This window comes from Delphinapterus leucas, chromosome 15 (genome assembly GCF_059928025.1).
Source record: "Delphinapterus leucas isolate spDelLeu-1000000601 "Yukka" chromosome 15, BTC_Dleu_Yukka2, whole genome shotgun sequence".
Taxonomy (NCBI): Eukaryota; Metazoa; Chordata; class Mammalia; order Artiodactyla; family Monodontidae; genus Delphinapterus; species Delphinapterus leucas.
In genome coordinates, this window is record NC_143143.1 from 7,933,021 (window position 1) to 7,953,013 (window position 19,993).

Consider the following 19,993-nt stretch of genomic DNA (forward strand, 5'->3'; position numbering starts at 1 on the left):
AAATAAATGTTTGTGCCGGAAGTTTGGAGCCCGTCCCTAACAAACCGAATGTGTGGTTCTTTCTCATCTCAGAGGGTCTGTTTGCCTCTTTGTCTTTACGGGGGGAAAGTACATATTCACACCAGAAATGCACAGACCGCTAGCCATGACCCACCGGCAGCGGCCTCTCACGAGCTGCCAGCCCTTTATTGTCCTTTATGCCTAAGGCCTGCTTTCGGCCCACGTGAAGAATAAGATGCCACCTGGCTCCAAGGGGGACTCTGACCCTGGTACAAAGCAGGTCACGCACGTGCTGCCACGTGTGGAGCACGTGGTACCGGGAGGGCAGCCTCCTTCCAGCCAGCACACCCACCCGATTTCCTCTCATCTTCCTAGGTCTTCCTCTGAATGTACGTCAAGTAGACCATTCAGGACACGGTGTGTGTTTCATTTTGTTTTCAGTGGGGTGTCAGACTTCCGCCGCCCATCTCTGTCCTCTGAGTAACAGCACGGAGCTCCACCTCGTTGGATATTAGACATCTGTGGTTTGACACCTCGAAGGCTCAGCCACTCCTGGGTGTGTTGGGTTAACACAGCAAGGAGAGAACAAGAGGCTCTTTATTTGGAGTCCGGGGATTCTGCTCTCAGTTAACGAGGAGACTTCTAACAGCGAGGACGAGCGAGGCTTCCTTAGTTTTGCTGGTTTCAGCATCGCACGTGGGGGCATCGTAGACACTCGGCTCTTTTCATGCCCGGCTTCAGTGTTGAATAACACCCAGAACGCAGCACGACCAGCCCCTTTCCATCCCCAGATCTCAGTAGGTTTAGCTGTAAGAATCGAAAACCGAGGAACCATGTTTTGTTTTTGGTGTGTGTGCGGTTCAAGAGAAACTTGCGTTCCCGGATTCATTTAAGTAGGAACGGTAATGCAGAAAAGCTGGATTTTATCAATAGTTTTTGTTAAAAAAAAAAAAAAAAGTCCACACCCAGGTGTCCCTGTAGTGCCAGAGCTGCCGAGTAATCCGTCGCACCATCCTCCAGCTGTGGGACCCAGTAGCGCGCCCCTGTCTGCCCCATCAGGCCTCTGGCAGCCGGCCGGGCTCGGGATCCAGCAGGGTGAGGTCACCGCGGGAAGGGCAGATGTGCCGGGAGGGGGAAGCCCGTTCCCCTGCTTTAAACCACAAATGTCTTTTGATAACTAGTAAAATTGGCAAGTAGAATGATTGAAAACATGTGAGAGGTAACTGGATCTACGTTGCAAGTAGTACATATTTGAAAAGTTTTCCCCAATGTAAAAGTTACTCTTTAAGAGCCTTAAACTAATAAAAACAAGGAAATTCCATGTTACGGCTGCCACTCGGCCTTTCCATTTTTATTCCAGCAGTCAGATTTGACAGGTCCGCTGCCGATTGGCTCTGGGACCCCCATGAGCATGTAAATCGGGGGACGGGGGGGCAGAAGCTGGCAGCAGCCGGGGTGGAGAAAGTCCCCACCGCCTTTCAGTGCCAGGCTTGTAATTCCATTTTAGTATATCCTATTTTCCCTTCTTGCGGCGGCTTCCTGTATTACTTTATTGACTGAAGCCAATTCAGGATTCTTTTAGAGACGTTTCTGGTTCCTTTCCTTTTTCTTGATCTCACAGCAGATTTTACGGGGCGGCAAAATCCCTTGCCCTGTGGCTTCTTTTCTGAACCGCGTGACCAGCTCTCAGCCTCTCCTCGCTCAAATCCATTCTCCCCATCGCCGCCAGCGTGATCATTCTAAAGCACGGCAGTGATCCTCAATAGCCTGGAGTCGGCCACACGTGGGTTCAACACGGAGTCAGATGCACGTTCAGGGCTCCGATGAGGCGCCCCCGCGCTGTCCCTAGATCCACTTCCTGCCTTCCTTAGTGACCCAGCAAATAACAAGTAGCTCTGGTCTCGAGACCCCACTGTCTTGTTTCTTTCACCAGTAAGCTGAGGGAACTGCCCCCATCCCCGGGGTAGGGGAGGGGGGCGGACGACAGAAAAGGGAGGCTGGGGGATTTGAAGAACCGCGTCACCAGTTCCACCGTTAGGACGTCATCACAGAGCTTTAGAAGAGGCAGGAACCCCAGGGTGTCCCCCTTTGTGCCCCCAGAGCCCACCGTCCCCACGTCAGCCCCAAGCCTGGTGCGCTTCCAAGAGCGTCCTTCTGTAGCGGAGGGAGCAGCGTTAGGTGCAGAAAACGTGGCCTTTTACGTCTCCCTCCGTAAATGTGTGATCTCGGTCAGGTCCCCTTCACCTCTGAACCTCGGTATCCTCGCTCATTGGTGGAACAGGAGTGATGGCTGTTGTAGGATCACCCTGGTCATGAAAAATGACAAGGGGCGTAGAGCATGAGTTGATAAACTGTAGCTGCAGCGGTTTTTATCATGTCTCTCTGCCCATTCTTTGCCTTCTGGAATCCTCCCACCTCCCCCCCCCCCCCTCAGTGAAATCACACCCATCCTTTGGGGCCGTCCCCTGCTACCTTTCCTATGAAGTCTTCCGCGATCTTTTGTTTTCGTATTTGTTTTTGTTTGCTTTTTAAAAATTTTTTGGCCGCGCTGCAGGGCGTGTGGGATCTTAGTTCCGCGAGCAGGGATTGAACCCATGCCCCCTGCAGTTGGAAGCGTGGAGCGTTAACCACTGGACCGCCAGGGAAGTCCCAAGTCTTCCCCGATCTTCTCTCTATCAACTCCCAGCTGTCTCAGAACCATTCCTGGCATGTCCCGCCTCACAGCGTCTGGCTGTCTTCCTTGGTTGTAAGCTCTGAGCACTGGTGTGGTTTGTTGCCCTTTTGTGCCCTGTCTTGTCCTTCCAGGAGGAGCTTGGGAATGCCCCTGCTCGACGGATGAGTTGACTAAGGGGCCGGGTGGGAGGGGAGCAGCGTCCTGGGGCACTTGGGCTGAATGGCTGTTCTAGGGGAGGGAAGCCTTTGGTTTCCTTTGGCCCTCGTTTCACACAGGTGTGCACGCTTGATCCCACCGTCTCTGAAACCAGTCACATCCTTTCTTCTGAGAGTCTTTGGGATGCAAGCGGAGTCTTCATGGTTAGTCCATGATTCATTGGACCTCCCCAGTTCAGGGGTTCCTGCTGCAGCCGTGCATAACAAGCCTTTGCTAGTGGCGATTATGTGCAGTTTCTTTAGCATAATACAGGTGTCTAGAAATCCAGTGAGACCCGTTAAGCGGACACTTAGGGATGGAGTTTTATAGCTAGGAGTAAAGCAGGAAATCCTCTTTTGTCTCAGTTCTTGCTGATAATCTTGATAGGTTAAATACATGGGTGTGCTTTCCAGGATTAGGAAGTAGAGTATGCGGGACACGATTGATTGCTTTTGTTTTTGATGATTGACGAGCTTGATTATCATTTCGGATCTATGGCAGTATTTCCTTTACGTTTACGTTAGCCTGGCAGGGTCAAATGTTTGCTGGCATAGAAGACAGTGGCTGCTGCTTGTGCGGTACTGCCTGTGGCTTCCTGCCTGTGATGGGATGATGTGGTCAGAGGAAGAGCCAGAGAGTGTGACAAAGGCCGCTTGACCAGCATTGCTTCGGATGCTGCACGGGCAGCGCCCTGGGGTCCCCGCCTCTGACTGATATTGCCGAGGAGGCCACGGGGTGAGAGGTGTCCTTTTATAAATCACACTCTACTGGGAGCTGCCTTTTGACCCCAAAGCAGATCAGGACCACCTCCTCCCCGCTGCTCCTCAAGAAATCACACAGAGAACCAAGAACAGAGGGTATAGGGAAATGTCATTCCTGGGCCAAAACAAGTGGCGTCATTTTACTGAGCTCAGAAATCTTCTGGGTGTCTGTGTAGTTAAGAAATAACACCCAGAGTTAGGGGAAAACAGGCGATGAGACCCTGAACTTGGAGGGGTCACAGAGAGGTTGGGAACGCTTTGTAATTGGCATTGATTTTCTGCCTCAAGAACTAGCCCCCCCTTCTATGTGCACACACACAACCTCCCCCCTCCCCCTCCCCCACCCCCAGCCCTCGTGGGGCACTCAGGAGGCCGTGGAGTCACCTGTCCACACCGGGCAAGAGTTTGCACTGGCTGAGGGCTCTGGATGCGAGTATCTGAACCCGTTCCAGAGTCAGTAGTAGTTTGCCGTAATTGTGCTGGCCAATTGTGTGTCCTCATCCTTTCACGTGAGTTTAGAGAGTTAACAATAGCTCTGTAGCTGGCTCGATAAAGTCTGAGTTAAATTGCCCCTGCAGGGACTTCCCTGGTGGCGCAGTGGATAGGACTCTGCGCTCCCAGTGCAGGGGGCCCGGGTTCGATCCCTGATCAGGGAACTAGATCCCACATGCATGCCACAACTAAGGAGCCCATGTGCAGCAACTAAGGAGCTAGCAAGCCGCAACTAAGACCTGACGCAACCACATAAATAAATATTAAAATAAATAAAGTGCCCCTCCAGCTTTTTCTTAGAAAGCTCCCCGGACAGGGTGGAGTGGGCAGACTGGCAGCAGCACTTCCAGGGCAGCTCCCGGAGCAGCCCTTTTTTTCTTCCCGGGTGTCCCTCTAGCATAGCCAGAGGTGAAACTCTTTGAGGATTGAAACGGCCCCTTTAAGATCACACCCCTGCTCTCAGCGCTGGGAGCCCTCATGTGATGTCACCTGTTGCTGCCCAGCACCCCGGTTCCCTGATAGCGGCCAGCAGCCCTGGTGCCAGGAGAGAGTGAAGGAATCACATGCGACATTCACTTTGCCACACTAGTGTCACTGTGCCGGGCTATCTGGTGGGCAGCAGTTCTCCATTGCCATCCAGCCAGTGGCAGGATGTTGTAAACCTTGCTCGCTTGAAAATTAACTGCAAAAATAAAATCAAAGCTGGCTCAGAGGTGGCATCTCTTGGCCTGAAATGAGCTATTCAGATGAACCTGCTCAGCATCGTTGGTAGATGTCTGTTAGGGGTTTGGTCTCCCCCAGGAGCCACTTGGCGGCTTTCAACTTCTGCTTACAAATTCCAGGCAAAAACATTTTGAGAGCTTTCTGGAGTTCTTATTTGCCAATTAAAATGTGAGAAGGGAACACAGCTACAGGTAGAGTGCTAGTGCAAGCCACAGCTGTGATTTAAAAAAAACCAAGCCTGACAGTTCCAAAATGAAGTTATTAGCACTTCACCTGTAACTGTGATAGCTTTTAACTTTCATGCTCTGTCTCTTAAGCCCCCCTCCACCCCCGTAGTGTATAAAAAAGGGAGCTAAGTGAGGAAATTGTAGGATACTTTATCCTCACAGGAAATAAGAAGAACTACCATTTCTGTGGAAGTTCTTTAACTTGCAAGAGTTTTTCTTATTCTTTATGTCATGCAGTTTTCCAACAACCCTTCGAGCCAGGGTAGGTGGCATATTTTACAGATGAGGAAACCAAGGCTCAGGGCATCTTGATGACCTGTCCAGATTCTTGTAGGCAGGATGGAGCTGGCTCTTCCTGAAACTCTGCTGCTTGCTTCCTAGACTTCACTAATGGTGGGAGAGACAGGGCTATGTGAAAAATCACCTGATACTGGGTCCCAGGTCTTCTACCACCTTCAGAATAATTAAAGAAAATGTCTTCTGCTCCTGGAAATCACTTTCAGCTGATTGCCCACTGAGCCCAGCTGTGTATTCCTAGTAACCCCCAAAGCGCGTTTTTCCTCGCACACACACTGGGTTTGATTCCCAGCCTGCGTCTGCGCCGGCAGATCTTTGGGGCCGGGGCAGCCCCAGCAGAGAGCGAGTGAGCTGCAGGGCGGTGGATGGCTTTGCCGCCAAGTGTTTTCCCAGAGAAGTGGAAGGGAACCTTTGCCAGAGTGGCTGGTGCCCTAACAAATTGATTCCTGCCAAACAATAGAAATAAATATTTTCAACAGACAGAAATTTTGGCTCTTAAAGTATTCAAATTAAAGGCTTATTTCTGAAACAAATACTTTAGGAGGAAAACATTTACCAGCGTAGATGAGATTGGAATCACTCCTTTTGGCAGTGGCATAATTATTTTTGAGATTAAAACACGTTTTTCCTGCTCCTGCCTCATTTTTAGCCCATGGCCTTGCCTCCTGTTTCCTAGAGAAAGTCAAGCGCGTTAAGCCGGAGCTTGGGAAAGAGGCATTGCTGGGGTTTACCTCAAGGAGCTTCGGCTTCCATGGAGTTAGTTACCCAGAGCTGGATTCAGATCTCATTTCCAACCACTTCGTGGTGTGATTTGGGCAAAGCCCGGTCATCTGATCATCAGTTTACTTAGTTTGTGAAATGGGGCAGCAGTCTCTGCTTTGTAGCAGTTAATAATGTTACCCTCAGAACCTGGGGAGTCCTTCTAGACTGTCGCTGTCCAGCAGAACTTCCCACGTTGATGGAATGGTCTGTGTCTGTGCCATCGAATACAGTTGTCAGTAGCCCTCAACGTGCGGCTACTACGACTGAGGAATTTGTAATTTAATTTCGATTCACACGTGGCTAGTGGCCACTGTTTTGGAGAGTGCCTTTCCCATTCGTCCGCCGCTTCACTCCACTAATTGGTCCCTGGTTCCAGATTCACTGGTTGGCAGCTCAGCCCACTGGAGATCTCTCGAGTCTCTCTCTCTCCATTGTGAATCCGGGAGTTTAGGCGGATCTTTTCTCTCTGACGTCCATCTCCTGTCCTGCAGCCAGACCAGTGGGCCAGTTGCACTGAGCTCGGCAGGGAAATGGACACTTTAGCCAAAGATCTCCCCCACCCCCCAACCAGATCAGCCTTCATGGACATTTCACATTTTAACAAGATTCCACTTCGTTTTGGAATTTATCTCATAATGTATAGTAAGCATAAGAAGATTGAGAAAAAGACACGGAGTCAAGGGCCTCTTCCCTGGGCATTTGCTAGCAAGTACGTCGCGTCCGCGCCCGGCCTTGGTCTCCTCATCTGTGACATGGGATTAGCCAAGCTCCTGTGGCTGCCTCTTCTCCAAGTGGGCTGAGGCCCACGGGACAGGGAGTGACAGCGGCCACCTCAGGAGGGGATGGCAGAGGCTGTGACCTGGGGGACAAGCAGAAGAAAAGAGACTCACCCAGGAACAAGACGGCCAGGGGAGAAGGTGATAGCCCAGGAAAAGGAGACAACCAGACAGCAAGGACCAACCCTAGTGGCACCTTGGGGTGGGGGTGGAGGGTGGGGCATGAAAGGCTTTTGGGCTCCTTGGAGAAATTTAAGATCAGAGAGGGAGAGAGCACTCCCGCCATTTGGAGCTGTGTGTGCCTGAAAGGCTGAGGCTGCCAAGGCAGAATTTCGTTTTGCTTTGCCATGTGGCCAAAGAACAGTAAAGAATGCAACTTACGAAACAGACACTGTTGTAGCTCAGAACCGGGCAGACCGCAGCAGTTTCACTCGTTTCGATTACTAACAGAATCCTGTTAGTTAGGGTTAAAAGGCGTCCTTCCCTCTCCCTGCACCGGTCCCGGGCCACAGCGACCCAGGCCTCTGATCGCCTGTGTTTCATTAGGCATCACCGAGATGCCGTCTCTCACATCTCACTCTTTAAATGAGAGTCTGGCAAGTATTACATGTAGTGCAATGCTGGTTAGATACATCTGGCATTTTTGTCTCTGCGTAGTGGGTTTCCGACGGGGTGAAAAACAATAAGACACAAAATCTTGTTCTCTCTTGAAATTTCTCTGTGCTGAGGAATTCACAGAAAGGCTCGCAGCTTTTGTTAGGATGATTTATTTATTTTTGTTCAATTTTAGTTTCTGAATAGGTAACACATTCACTGGATCCAAAATCAGAGTTCTATTTAAAAATGTAAGAAATCTGCCCCCCACCTCTGTGCCAGCCCACCTTTAGATGGAAAGACCTCAGGCAGTAAGTGTATGTTGGAGTGAATTGTTTCACTTGAATTTCTTAGATTGGGAATTAATATCAAGTCATCTCCCAGAATCAAGAAATATCGAGTACATACTAGATGTATGATACATACTTGACACATGATAACCTTTTCTTCAGAGTTAAAGGAACATGAGAAAACGATCTTTATTTGAGGTGGGCTCTAACATTCTCACTCGTACCAGGCATTTCATCTTATTAAATCCTCACAGCAGCTCTGTGTGTATCAGCGTTCCCCTTTCAGGTTAGAGGGCTGGCTTGGTCCAGAGCTAAAAGGTGGTGGGAGTCTGTATGCAGACTGGCCTCTGCGCCGCCCTGCCGGCTTCCCCACCCTCCCACCCAGTTCCTAGTCCCTGGCCGTTCTCTCTGCTTTCCCTGGGCACAGGGAACCCCACTGTGCTCTGTGAGACCCCGCCAAGAGGTTGCCTTCTGTTCATTCGACTCTAAACTCCAAGATGGGAGAAGATAGCTAACTAAACCATGCAGGTTTCCGCAAGGGTTGAAACGGTGTTTTTGATTAAGCCCCCAGACAGCTAGAAACTTCAGCTGTAGGCAGTCCCTTGCACGTTCCCTGAGAACCTCAGGGTGTGATTAACCCAGAGAGCTCGCCTCCTGTCCGCCCAGCGCGCCCACGTGTGCTGCCCTCCCGCTGCGTGCTGGGCTCTGTGCTGGGTGCCCCCAGGAGCTGTGCTTTCCCTGCCTGAGGGCCTCCTCCTGGGATCTCCCTCTTGGGGAAGCAGACACGGGCCCTGCAGGGCCCGGGAGGAGCCTCAACAGCGAGCCCTCCACGTCTGCTTTGCTGCTCCCTATTTTACCCAAAGCACTGTTGGCAAGGACTTTTCCTGTCCCTGTTTTTCCTGTTTCCTGTTCTCACGGTGGAGCTGTGATGACAGTGGCTTCCTCGGCTGCAGGGAGACCTTTCCCCGGCGCCTTCAGCAGAGATGAGCCCCTCGTAGCCAGATGATCCTAATTCTTAGAAAAATGGTACCATCCAAGGAACCACCCACGGTCCTTTGAAGCTGAGCCGGAGGAGGGTGTGGGTCTCCTCCAGGCGCCCCTGCCCTCCCTCCTCATCCGTTCTTGCCTTCAAGAAGGTGCCGCTGTCAACTTGTCCCCTTCCTCCACAGCCTCTTGAACTGTTCTAGACTGTTCTCTTTCATTCAAGGGTCAGTGCTTGGGCCGGCCTTTTTCTGGCAGCCTCTCTCTCTCCGACTTTCCGGAAGCCTTGCTGTGTGCAGTTCTTAAATTTGTGCCCTCCCCCTCTGTTGGTCCCTCTGTCCGGTGTGCATCCTTGCCCACCCCAGAATTCTCTCAAAGGTGCTGTTATTTTCGTGAAGCTGTTTCTGATTTTTTTTCGCCAAGCAGAAGTCACCTCTCTTCCTTTGAACCCTTTTGCACTTACTCTGAACTTCTGTTGGAGCATTTAGTTTATTTTGTGATTCTTTTAATTTTTCCTTGTTTGTTTTTTTTTTTTTAGCTTACTCTTTCTTTTGGCAAATTCTGACTACAGTAGTCCCTCGGTATCCATGGGGATTTGCTCAAGTCCCTTAAATAATATGCCATAGTATTTGCATATAATCTAAGTACGCCCTCCCGTATACTTTAAACCCTCTCTAGATTATTTATACTACCTTACACAATGTAAATGCTGTGTAAATAGTTGCGGGATTGTGGTGAATTCTAGTTTTGCTTTTGGGAACTTTCTGGAAATTTTTTTCCTCGAATATTTTCAACCCCTGGTGGATTGGATCCCTGGATGCAGTGCCCACAGGTACGGAGGGCCGACCACGATGTGCCCCAGCACCAGGTGAAGTGGGCAAAAACACTTCTTCCCAGAGCTTACAGCCTGTGGGGCGCCCAGAGTTAAACAAGCACCCAGGCCAGTACGGAATTGCAGACAGGCACAGTTTAGGGAGTCGGGTGCACACCTTCTGGGGTGGGAGGGGCATGAGGGGCAGGGGAAGCGGTGTTTGAGCAGAGATCTGACAGGTTCCATGGGAGAGAGAAGGGAAAGTCTTCCAAGCAGAGGGAAGAGCCTGTGCTGAGGGCCTGAGGTGAGTGAGGGGCCTGGTGGGCCCTGGTGGTCTCACCCAGACCCCCTGGGAAGCCCCTGAAGGCTTTTGAGCAGGGACGACAGGTCCCCTTTCCTGCAAGGTGTGTGTGTGTGTCCTGGTGACCTTATAGCTGTGTGGCGATTCACACCCATGAGGGGGCAAGGGCGCCTTGGTCTGGCATCGAGGGACCCTCGTTGCAGCCCCCTGTACACACGCCGGTACCTCCTGCCATCCCACCTTCGGTTGCTCTGCTTTTCTCCGTTTGTTCCCCTTTTCCTGCACCGCCTGCCTTCTGTTGAGACTCTCCTGGGCCGCGTCCAGGTCCATCTGATTCTGTAGGACTATGGCTTCCTGGGTGGGGATGCTGACTGCTGGCCCGCAGCCTGACATCACGTGACAGAACACTGTAGCCGGAATTCAGATCCTTGTATCGCCCGGTGGTGAATCAAAGACTGTGAGTGGGAAAGTGATGGGTAAGAATTAAGTGTCTGAAGGAACACTTGGGAGATATGGGGTCAGACTTGGTTCCCTGCCTAAACTTATTAAATAAGTGAGAACATTAACGTTTCCCTAGGGAATTCTGCAAGGTTCTCCTTGAAACAGAGACCATCATCTGTCCACACACCCGGGAGCAGGACAAAACGCACTTCCTGCAGGACCACGTGAGGGCTCTGCTGGGAGTGAGGCATTCATAGGCTCTTATCAGTCCTTCAAAGCCCACGTCTCATTATAGGGGAAAAAATGAGATTTTAAAAGATAAATGTTTACTTTTTAGGAGTGGTCATTACATTTACGTGTACAAAATCCACAAGATACAAAAGGGTAGACAGTGAAAGGACCTCCCAACCACCCCCCACCCTGGGCCCCCCACCCATTCATTTTCCTCCCCAGTATGAGGAATGGCACCAGGATCTTGAACCTGGGAGCCTTCCAGAGCGATCTCGTGTATGAGCACAGTGTGTGTGTGTGTGTGTGTGTGTGTGTGTGTGTGTGTGCGCGCGCGCGCACGCACGCTCACAGTGGATGTCCTGGTCAGTGTCTGTGACTTCTAACTGAACACAGTGTGTCCATTCTAGCCCCAGCCCCCTCTCAGCAGCCCTTTCACCACTTCTGTGCCCAAGCCAGCCTCCCCGGGGGGACCTGACCTGGGTCCTGCTCCATCTAAGCCCCCTTTCATGGTCTCTGATAGCACCAGTCACAACCAGAAGTTGTACTGGGGATTCGGTGATCCCAGACGAGGAGGAAGAGGTGGAGGGTGACCGGCGGACTCAGGCCGACCCGTACACAGGCCCCAGCCGAGATGGGCGTCTTTCACGAAAACCTGGAGCCCTTTCTTGCTGGCAGTGTGTCCTGCCTTATCTAACCTCTGCCTGTTTTCGTTCCACCAGCCTGGTCCCCTCTGTCTTGTCGCTCTTCCATGCCTGCCTAGTTTCCTCGGCTGGACTGTGGGTACCTGGAGGTCAGGGTCAACTTCCAATTCACCTGTGCATCCCTGGAGCCCCTGGCTGAGTTGGGGATACTGGTGGCAGAATGCATTCTAGCCTGAGGTCAAGCGTGTGGCTCTGATGGTACAGAAAAACTCCCGTCGATGGAGTGCTCACCATGCCTCAAGGTGGACATGCATTGCCTTAGTTATCTCCCAAAACCACACAGGTTATAAAAGGGGTGGGGCCTGGAATCCAAACCAGGGTTCTCTAAGGCCACTGTCTGAAGGGTCTCCAGATGTTCCGTGTAGGAGGCCAGGGAGGGGGTGATGGAAGGAGGCAGGTAGATGGGCTTGGTTGGGCCTTTCACCCCTTTCTAGTCAGAGTAGCTTCCATTTGTCCAGCGATTCCATTGCAGGAAACGAAAAAGAAAATGTTCCAAGGCCTTCTTCATGCAGAAACCATGGCTGGCCTTCCCCTTTCTGCACAGGTGCTCTCTCTGCATTTTCCCTAATAAAGCCACTTTAAATTCTTACATAGGATTTGCTGTTAATTAGTTGACAGATAAGCCCTGAAGAAGCCTCAGATGAACCAACTCTTTGAGTCAAAGTTAGCGACAGTGAAAAGACAATACTTTACTCGCATCTCTGATGCAGTTGGCTGGTGTGTTTTCCCCACCAGCCCGGGGGCCCCGGGGGCAAAGAGGGCCTGTGTGCATCTGCCCAGAGCAGGCCTGGCCTGGGGGCCTCAGGGAGAGAGGATCTCACAGAAATTGTGGCAGCATTGCAGACACACACACACACACACACACACACACACACACGTTTAAAACCAACAGCTAACCATTCACTTTAAAGGCGAGGGGTTCCAAACTGATCGTTGACTTTATTAAGAGACATGTTGTTTTCTTTGGGAGACATTTCCCCCAAAGTTTCTTTTAAATAGGCAGCTACATGGTCGCTTTTTATTTGTGTGTGTGTGTTTAGTAAGCCTTTAATACTTGGCTGAGAGGCTGGAGTTCAGGCAGAGAGAAACTTCCAGTGTTGGGAGCTCTGCCCTTTGAGGATCTGTCAGAAATGGAGAAAAAGCATCGCAGAAATCAAAGCCAGTGAGGAAAACAGGATTGCAGCGTCCACAGCTCTTGGGGGCAGCTCCCCAGTTTGATGGGGTGAGGTGTCCAAAGCCAGAGGTCTTTCCCTGGACCTTGTCACCCCCTGACATCAGTCATCCCATGACGACTTTGAAAGAAAACCCCAGAGTTTCTGCAGCCAGGTGCCGTCCTTGCAAGATGCTTTGTCGTTACCATTTCTAGCTCTTTTGGCCTAGTTGGAAATGCCCCCTGTTCAGAGCCCATGGGTTTGCTACCAGCGTCCATCACCTGGGACCTGGTCGCCAGGTGTTTCCGGCAGGAGGACAGTTGTGAACAGTTCAGAGACGACGCCCTCCTCTGCCCTTCCCTGGGAAGGTTGGGGCTTGACTTGAGTGGTGTTTTCGGGGACCGGCCACCTCCTACTCGTCTGTAAGCCCTGAGACTGGCCAGCGTGCAGGACGTTGTGCAAGAAACAGCTGTTGTTTTGACAAAGGACGCACTTGCCTCACTTTTTGAATCACCAGAGTGAGTCAGGGGTCATCTATCCCAGGCCTCTGTCCCTGGGCAGGTGGACACGGAGACCACGCACACGCGTATATGGGGACGCAGCATGTAAAATATGCTTGTGTAACTATATGTGTGTGCGTTTTGTTCACATTAGCAGTTTTTAAATATGTATAAAATTAATATATATTGCGACTTTTCCAATCAGGTAATTCATATACGTAGCAGAATAGCCAAAAGATACATGGAGAGCAAGTCCCCTCCTCCCCTGGGCCTCCTCAGAGCCAAGCACAGTTTCAAGTTTCTCCGTCTTTCTAGAGACAAGCAAAGCATATGCAAACATGTGTATAGATACTCTTTTAAACAATGTAGCATTGTTTTGCACTTTGCTTTTTTTTTTTGCTTAAATATATCTTGAATATCACTCCATCTCATATTGTGTGTATGTAGGATTGAATTTTTGCAAAATAATTCTTGAGTGGATATGCCGATACACTATGTGCTATTGCTGGACATTGAGGTTGGTTCTACGCTTTTTTTTGTTTGGTTGGTTTTTTTTTGTTCTTTGTTTTTAAATACATTTCATTTATTTATTTGTTTATTTAGGCTGCGTTGGGTCTTCGTTGCTGCAAGCGGGCTTTCTCTAGTTGTGGTGAGCGGGGGCTACTCTTCGTTGCGGTGCGGTGGCTTCTCTTGTTGCAGAGCACGGGCTCCAGGTGCGTGGGCTCAGTAGTTGTGGCACGTGGGCTCTAGAGCGCAGGCTCAGTAGTTGTGGTGCACGGGCTTAGTTGCTCCGCGGCATGTGGGATCTTCCCGGACCAGGGCTCGAACCCGTGGCAGGCGGATTCTTAACCACTGCACTACCAGAGACATCCCCTTTGTGAATTTTTAATGCCTTTCGGATGTGGGGCCTCTCTGTGCTCCTTGTTACCTGTGACCAGTGACTCAGGGGCTGAGGGTTCTGTATTTTAGACCCCCACTGCCACTCCCCTGAAACATTCAATTCCCTTGTTAATGGATCATTATATGTGACATTTGGAGGATAGACTGGCTGGGTAGATAATAAAACAGTATTTGGCTATGTTTAATAGCCATCTCCTGCCTTTGTGTTGTCCCCAGAGCCTTAGAAAGCCTTGATGTCCTCCAGGACTCAGACTGTGAGCCTTGAACCTGAGCAGCCGGACCCAGCGTGGCAGAGGCTCATGCTCGGTGGGTGGCGGCACCCGGTGCACTTCGGAGAGCCCTGTTGGTTTCTCACTCGGGCCTGCGTATGTCTGCACACATGGAGAAGGGGGTGTGGCATGCCCCCCGCGGCCCCCCGCCACCTGGGTCCCTGCCTGCCAGTACTCGGGCGCCCTGGCCCTGCTACCCCGCGATAGGGGTGGGTCAGTTTCTCTTCCATCAAGCGACCTGTGCCAGGTTCAGCCCTCCGCAGTCAGGCTTTCTGATGGATCTGCCCACGGAGCCCCTTGATGCCGGGCTGGGACAGACCTCAGAGTGAGAGGTGGGGGGACCGAGGGGCCCAGGGAGGCCCACAGACCGTGTGCTCTTCGACATCTCCTGCAGTGCTGCCCCCATGGTCCCCGAGTTCTTCCCACTAGGTCTGGGACCCCGCAGTCAGCCGTGTGCCTCCAGCATCCAGCACCTGTCGGCAGAAGTCACCAGACGCCCTCTGATTAAGTGACCCCCCCCCCCGCCCCAGGAAGTGGGGTCTTCACTGAAAGCTCTTTGTTTTTCTCTAAGTCTTCTGCATCTGTGTGTGATCGGAACCAAACATCAACTTTACTTTTTTTGTCGTATTTCAATATTGGCTTTTTACCCCCTTTCTTGAAATCTCCTTTTATAACTTCTGCTGCTGCTGCTTAAATATAGATGTCTAAGTCCTCCTCCTTACCAGATTGTTTATATTTTTGAGAAGCCTTCTGCTTATCTGCGATTGCTCTCTCCTCTGTCTCCATCCCCACGCTGCCACATTGGTTTCAGTTGCTCTTTTTTTCCCCCCCTGCCTTCACTTGACTGGGATGTGTTTCAAATGTGGTCTATCAAAATGTGCAGTGTTTCCCTCTTTTCTGCAGTAGCTTTGACATCTGTTCTTGAATCCGAGCCCACGTTATTCTTTTGGACTTGCTTGCCCAAGAATTGCCGCAATGCCAGAAGCGCGGAAGGAGGGAGAGAGTGCGGTGTGGTGGCATCTCCCCCACCCCCTTGTTCCTCCCCCCAACCCCCCACCCCTTTAAAAACTCTCTGCCATTTCCAAGTTGACAGCACCCTAGATGTTTGTTCCAGCACTCCGCCGCCCCGTCTGGCAGCGGCCCACCCTGTAGCGGAACGAACGAAGTGCTCAGCAGCAGGGTTCGCAGACGCCTTTGGTTACTTCCGCCAAAAAGGAAGCAGGGTGGGCGGAGGGTGGGCGTAGAAGGCCTCTTGGCTTCCTGGATGTCTGTGCATGGATCTTCAGCTTGGAGTTTCCTCGCCTCCCTTAGCTCTGCTGGGCCTCGGGGCGACGGGCTGTACCACTGAGAAGCCACTTGGAGCCGCCGCTCGCATCCTAGCAGAATGTGCCCGTGTGTGTCTTCAGTAGCCAAAGCCACCCAGCACGAAAATGCGACTCTCGGTGGCTTCGGGAATGTGTCCTTGCACTCCTGCTGTCCGCCCAGGACACCACCCTCCTGGGCCCATCTGCCGCAGGCTTGTTTCAAACGGAGCCTCTTGGCTTCTCCTCCCAGAGCTTCCAACGCTAGGACCCAGGTTCTCTGACACTCTGCGTGCCGGTTTGTTGTGTGCGACAGGGGCCCACCCACTCCTGTTGGTTCTCAGAGGCTCAGGGGCAAGTCTAAGGGTTGGGGGATAACACTGTTTCCAGGTGCCTCGCTTCCCAAGTTGACACGGCGCTGGAGATCCTTATTCTTGGGACTTGCCTCTTAAGGTCCCTTTTGAAAACAACTAACAGGTCCTGAACATGATGTCTGGCCTCTAGTAAGCCCACAATAAGTATCTGTTGAACAAAAGCAAATCAAATGTGACTACAGAAGATGCCAGGCCCAGAGAGTCAGACAGGATGCCCCGGGGAGCAGCCTGGAGTCAAGCAGCAGGACTGGGGCCCAGAGACGTGGCAGGAAAGACGCTCATGAAGAGCAGAAGCGAGTGACTCCGGGGAGGGGTGGTGTTTGGGCACTGGCCTGACTCTGGTTTTAGCCAAGAAAAATGCATCTGCGTGTCCTGTCATAGGAGCAGTCACTTGTGATGTGCCTGTCGATACACAGCATGTCAAGCCGAGTGGGTTTGGTTTTTTCAAGCCAGTCAGTGCACGGGGGCGGATGGGGGCCTCCTGGTGGTGCCCCGGTCCCTTTCCGCTGGCCCCCAGCCCCTCCTGGGCCACGAGGTGGTGATCCCTGGAGCCACGGGCTCCCCCACCGCCCCGCCACCCGGTGCCCTGGTCAGGTGCAAATGTGCTCTCCTCCCATACAAAGTGCAATTACAATCTCGCCTTCCCTTCTTGTTTCTCTCCGCAGAGGGAACTCGATGCCACCGCAACAGTATTGGCGAACCGGCAGGATGAAAGCGAGCAGTCGAGAAAGCGGCTCATCGAGCAGAGCCGAGAGTTCAAGAAGAACACCCCAGAGGTGAGCGGCGGCGTCTCCCTCCCCGGCTCTCAGGAGAGGGGGCGTCTTACCGTCCCAGCGCTCTTTCGCGTTCGGAGGCTGTGTCGTGAGCACTTCATTCCTAGCAGACGGGCCGTCTGCTCCTTCCTTTCGGCTGCCCTTGGCCCCAACAGCGAGCCCCTGTGCGGTCTGGGGACCAGATGAAAGCCCGGATGAATTCTAGATACAGATGCTGAGCCAGCTGGGGAGCCAGGGGCGGGACCCCAGCCCCTCGGTGCCCGTGTGCTCATGTCTGTAGGCAGGACCTCACCCCGGGTCCTTAGGGAGCGTGAGTACAGGGACAGAGCCGGGTGGCAGGGCCTCAGAGGGGCACCTGCAGGCTGCACGCATCCAAGGATGCAGTATGCCGACGCTGCTTGCGAAACAGACATTTAGTCTGGTCTGGCCTTTTACTTGCCTCTGTGTTTCCTGAAATATGCTTTAAAGGGCACTGGAAATGTGCACTTCGTGAGCTCCTAATTTTTCTTTTTTGGAAGTATGTTTTCAGAGGACAGTGTTTAGAGTGGCTGGGGCAGCCTTTTCCTGCCCTATTTTCTTGGTCCCTTGTTCCCTGAGTCCTTATCAAAGGCTTCAGAAGAAATAAAAAGACAGGAGAGTTTTACAGACAGTTGAGCAGACGTGAGGATTGCTTTCTGTGAGCTTCTGCCAGTTGGACCCACAGTGGTGCTCGTGCCAAGGGCTCGTACCCAGCCTCCTGCACCCTCCACTCAGGTGTGAGTGCGTGGCGGGTGTTCAGAGCTTCAGCCCTGGCTGCCAGGCCTCCAGATTCTTCCATGGAGAACAAAGGAACAGGCCTGGAAGAAAAGCTGCTTTCTGGGAGGGATGCTTCTAACTTTTATAATAGTCCTGGAAAATGATGTGTGAATTGAATTTGCTTAAAAGTGGACCCATTTTAAGTGCTCCAAAGGAGCTTGCTGTTTAAGGGAGTGTTATTGTGAATCATTTGGGGAAACAAGTAATTAACCCTCTATTTTCAGAATAAGTATTTTAGGAGAAAAAATCGTGGTAGTCCAGTGGAAAGAAATAAGGCTCTAGGGGCAGACGCACCTGAGTTTTAAATTTTAGATTCATTGCTTACCCTCTCCACCCCACCCTGCCCTGAAACGTGGATCTTCCTTGTTGTATCAGGACCAGACACGCAGGTCAGAGTGATTCAGGCTTGGGGGTTGCTGTCCTCCATGCCGCTGGGGGTTGGGGGTGGACTTCTGGTCTCCACGTTCCACCTCGTCATGTCATGAGCAAAGGCAGGATCAGAGAAGGCAGTCGAGCGACAGGCCACCTTCCTCCTCTTGGGCTGCTCAGAGCAGACCTTCCCAGAGGGTCTCGCTGCAGGGTTTCTTGCACTCTTGTCTTTGACTTTGTTTCACTAGACCAGCCCGGGTCAGGTGTGTCTCTCGAGCCACCTTCAGCACTGATCTAGCAGCTAGCTGTCACCGCTGTCCTGTGTTGTCACTGTCCTTCCCTTGGTGACCGTATGTCCAGGGGTGGCCGTAGAAAAATCTAAAAAAGAAGGGCAAGGTCATGCTTCTGAGGCGCCAGACAACAGCAGGTAAACATAATTCGTCCTGTGAGGAAGTGCCGTGAAGAGAGCTGGATTCCTGGGTGTTCCTCTTGGGTCCCAAGGTCCTGTCAGCTAAAGGTGGTGCCGAGGAAGGGCGTGTCGCCTCCAGCCCCCTCGGGCTCAGCGACCGGGCCCCGTCCCTCCACTGACATCTAAACAGGGCTCGTCGGGCAGGAACTGGCCGCCGGCCCCCATCCATGGCCTATGTTGAATCCCAAGCCAGTTACTTGATGAAACCTAGCCTCAAACTTTGCATTTTATCTCCTAATCCCAGTAAGTGGAAGAGGCTTGGGGAGGAGCAGCCTGGTGAGGAAGAGCCATTTGGGGCATTGCTTTCCGGGGCGCGTTTTGTTTGTTTGTTTGTTCTTGATTTTTTTTTGGGGGGGGTGTGTAGGATATGGTGTTCTTGATTTTTTGGGGGGGGCGGGGCTATAGGATGTGGGTTGGGAAATATCTCTGCAGGTTTTGCCAGAGCACGTTTTTAGACACCGTCTTCCACAGAGAAGGGGACGCAGAACCCCGCCTGGAAGGGATGGACGTTGCCATCCTGTTTGTCCCTGGCTCTGCCAGCTGGTCGGGGCTGGTGCCCTCTCGGGCTCCTCCTGTCACAGTCAGGAGGCCTCGCTGCGGCACACATTTCCAAGACGCGTGGAAGGGGGAAGCCGCTCACTGGCTGTTGCCCTGATGGCTCCCCTGCGTTTCCCAGTCCCGGACTCATCCTTGAATTTGGTGTGGGGTTCCCATGGGAACTTGAGGCAAGACCCTGTAGAGAAGACAGGTTCACCTATGCTGCCAGCCATCCAGAGTCTTCTGTAGATTTGGAAACCTCTTAAGGCTGCAGTGGAGGTGGGGATGGGTAGCTTCAGCGAGGTCCTCCGGGGTGCATGATGGCGGTACTTAGGGGTCCTATGGTATGGGGGTGTCTGGGGGGCTCTGACGAGTGTGGGGCCTGGGACCCAGGTCAGGTATCGGGTCATCACCTTGTTTGGAGCTTCAATCCAGAGGAGCCTGACCCGTCTGTGACATCAGTCACTTCTTCTGATTATTAAACAACTGAGGACAGATTAACACTTACTGTCGAGGGAACACTTCTGGAAATTGGACGTGTGAAGATGAAGGTTGCTTAGAACTTTGTTCTCAGGGGTAAAAAAAAAAAAGTTGGCTTGTTGACGGGGGTGCATCTCTGGGTGTGGACACAGACCAGCATCCTCACGCCTCACACAGTCAACCGAGTGAGGACCGGGCTGGCAGGGCAGAGCCAGTGCCATTGGTCTTGCTGGCGTCACACCAAGTGCGTTGATTCTGGATGAAAACCCTGATGTCCCTCTTTGTTCTGGGAAAGGAGTCTGTTGAGTGTCTAGTAAGTCTGTTAGGCAGGTTCAGGCTTCAGGGGGCAGTCAGAGGTGAGTGAAGCCGTCTACCGACAGGGAGTTTGTGTTTTCCTGGACTGGTGCTGCCCAAGGGCAGCTGGGAAAGCCCGGGTCCAGGGGTGGGAGTGTGTGTGTGTGGACATGGGCGGGTCAGTGCCCACCCCACCAGCCAGGAGCACAAGAGGCACCGCGGAGGCCGGAGCCTTGAAGACTTTTTGTTTAGAATGCAGTTCTTTCAGTTTCAGTTTTGTGTCATGAATGAATACGTTCCTAGTCAATTGATAGTCTTGCTTCTGTCCTTTTCAACTCAAAATTGTAGTTAATCTGAAGGAGATGCAGTTACTCTGCATACGAAGTTTCATGCCTTTCTTTGACTCAGAAAAGAGTCCTTTTCGAAGGAAAACGTTTTAAATTTGAATTTTGTGACGAAACATCCATTCCCTATTGAGTTTATGATTGATAATTGAACGTAAAAGACTGGGGGGCGTATTTCTA

General features: G+C 52.0%; 1 protein-coding gene across 12 annotated transcripts in view; it reads left to right on the forward strand.

The window, feature by feature from the left end:
- CUX1 (cut like homeobox 1) overlaps positions 1-19,993 on the forward strand; it is a 383,965-nt gene that overhangs the window by 73,083 nt on the left and 290,889 nt on the right. For all 12 annotated transcript variants that reach the window (XM_089895747.1, XM_022587992.3, XM_022587997.3 and 9 more), the window contains exon 2: positions 16,418-16,528. In XM_089895747.1, coding sequence (XP_089751873.1) covers positions 16,418-16,528 — 111 coding nt within the window. The remainder of the gene's footprint in view (positions 1-16,417; positions 16,529-19,993) is intronic.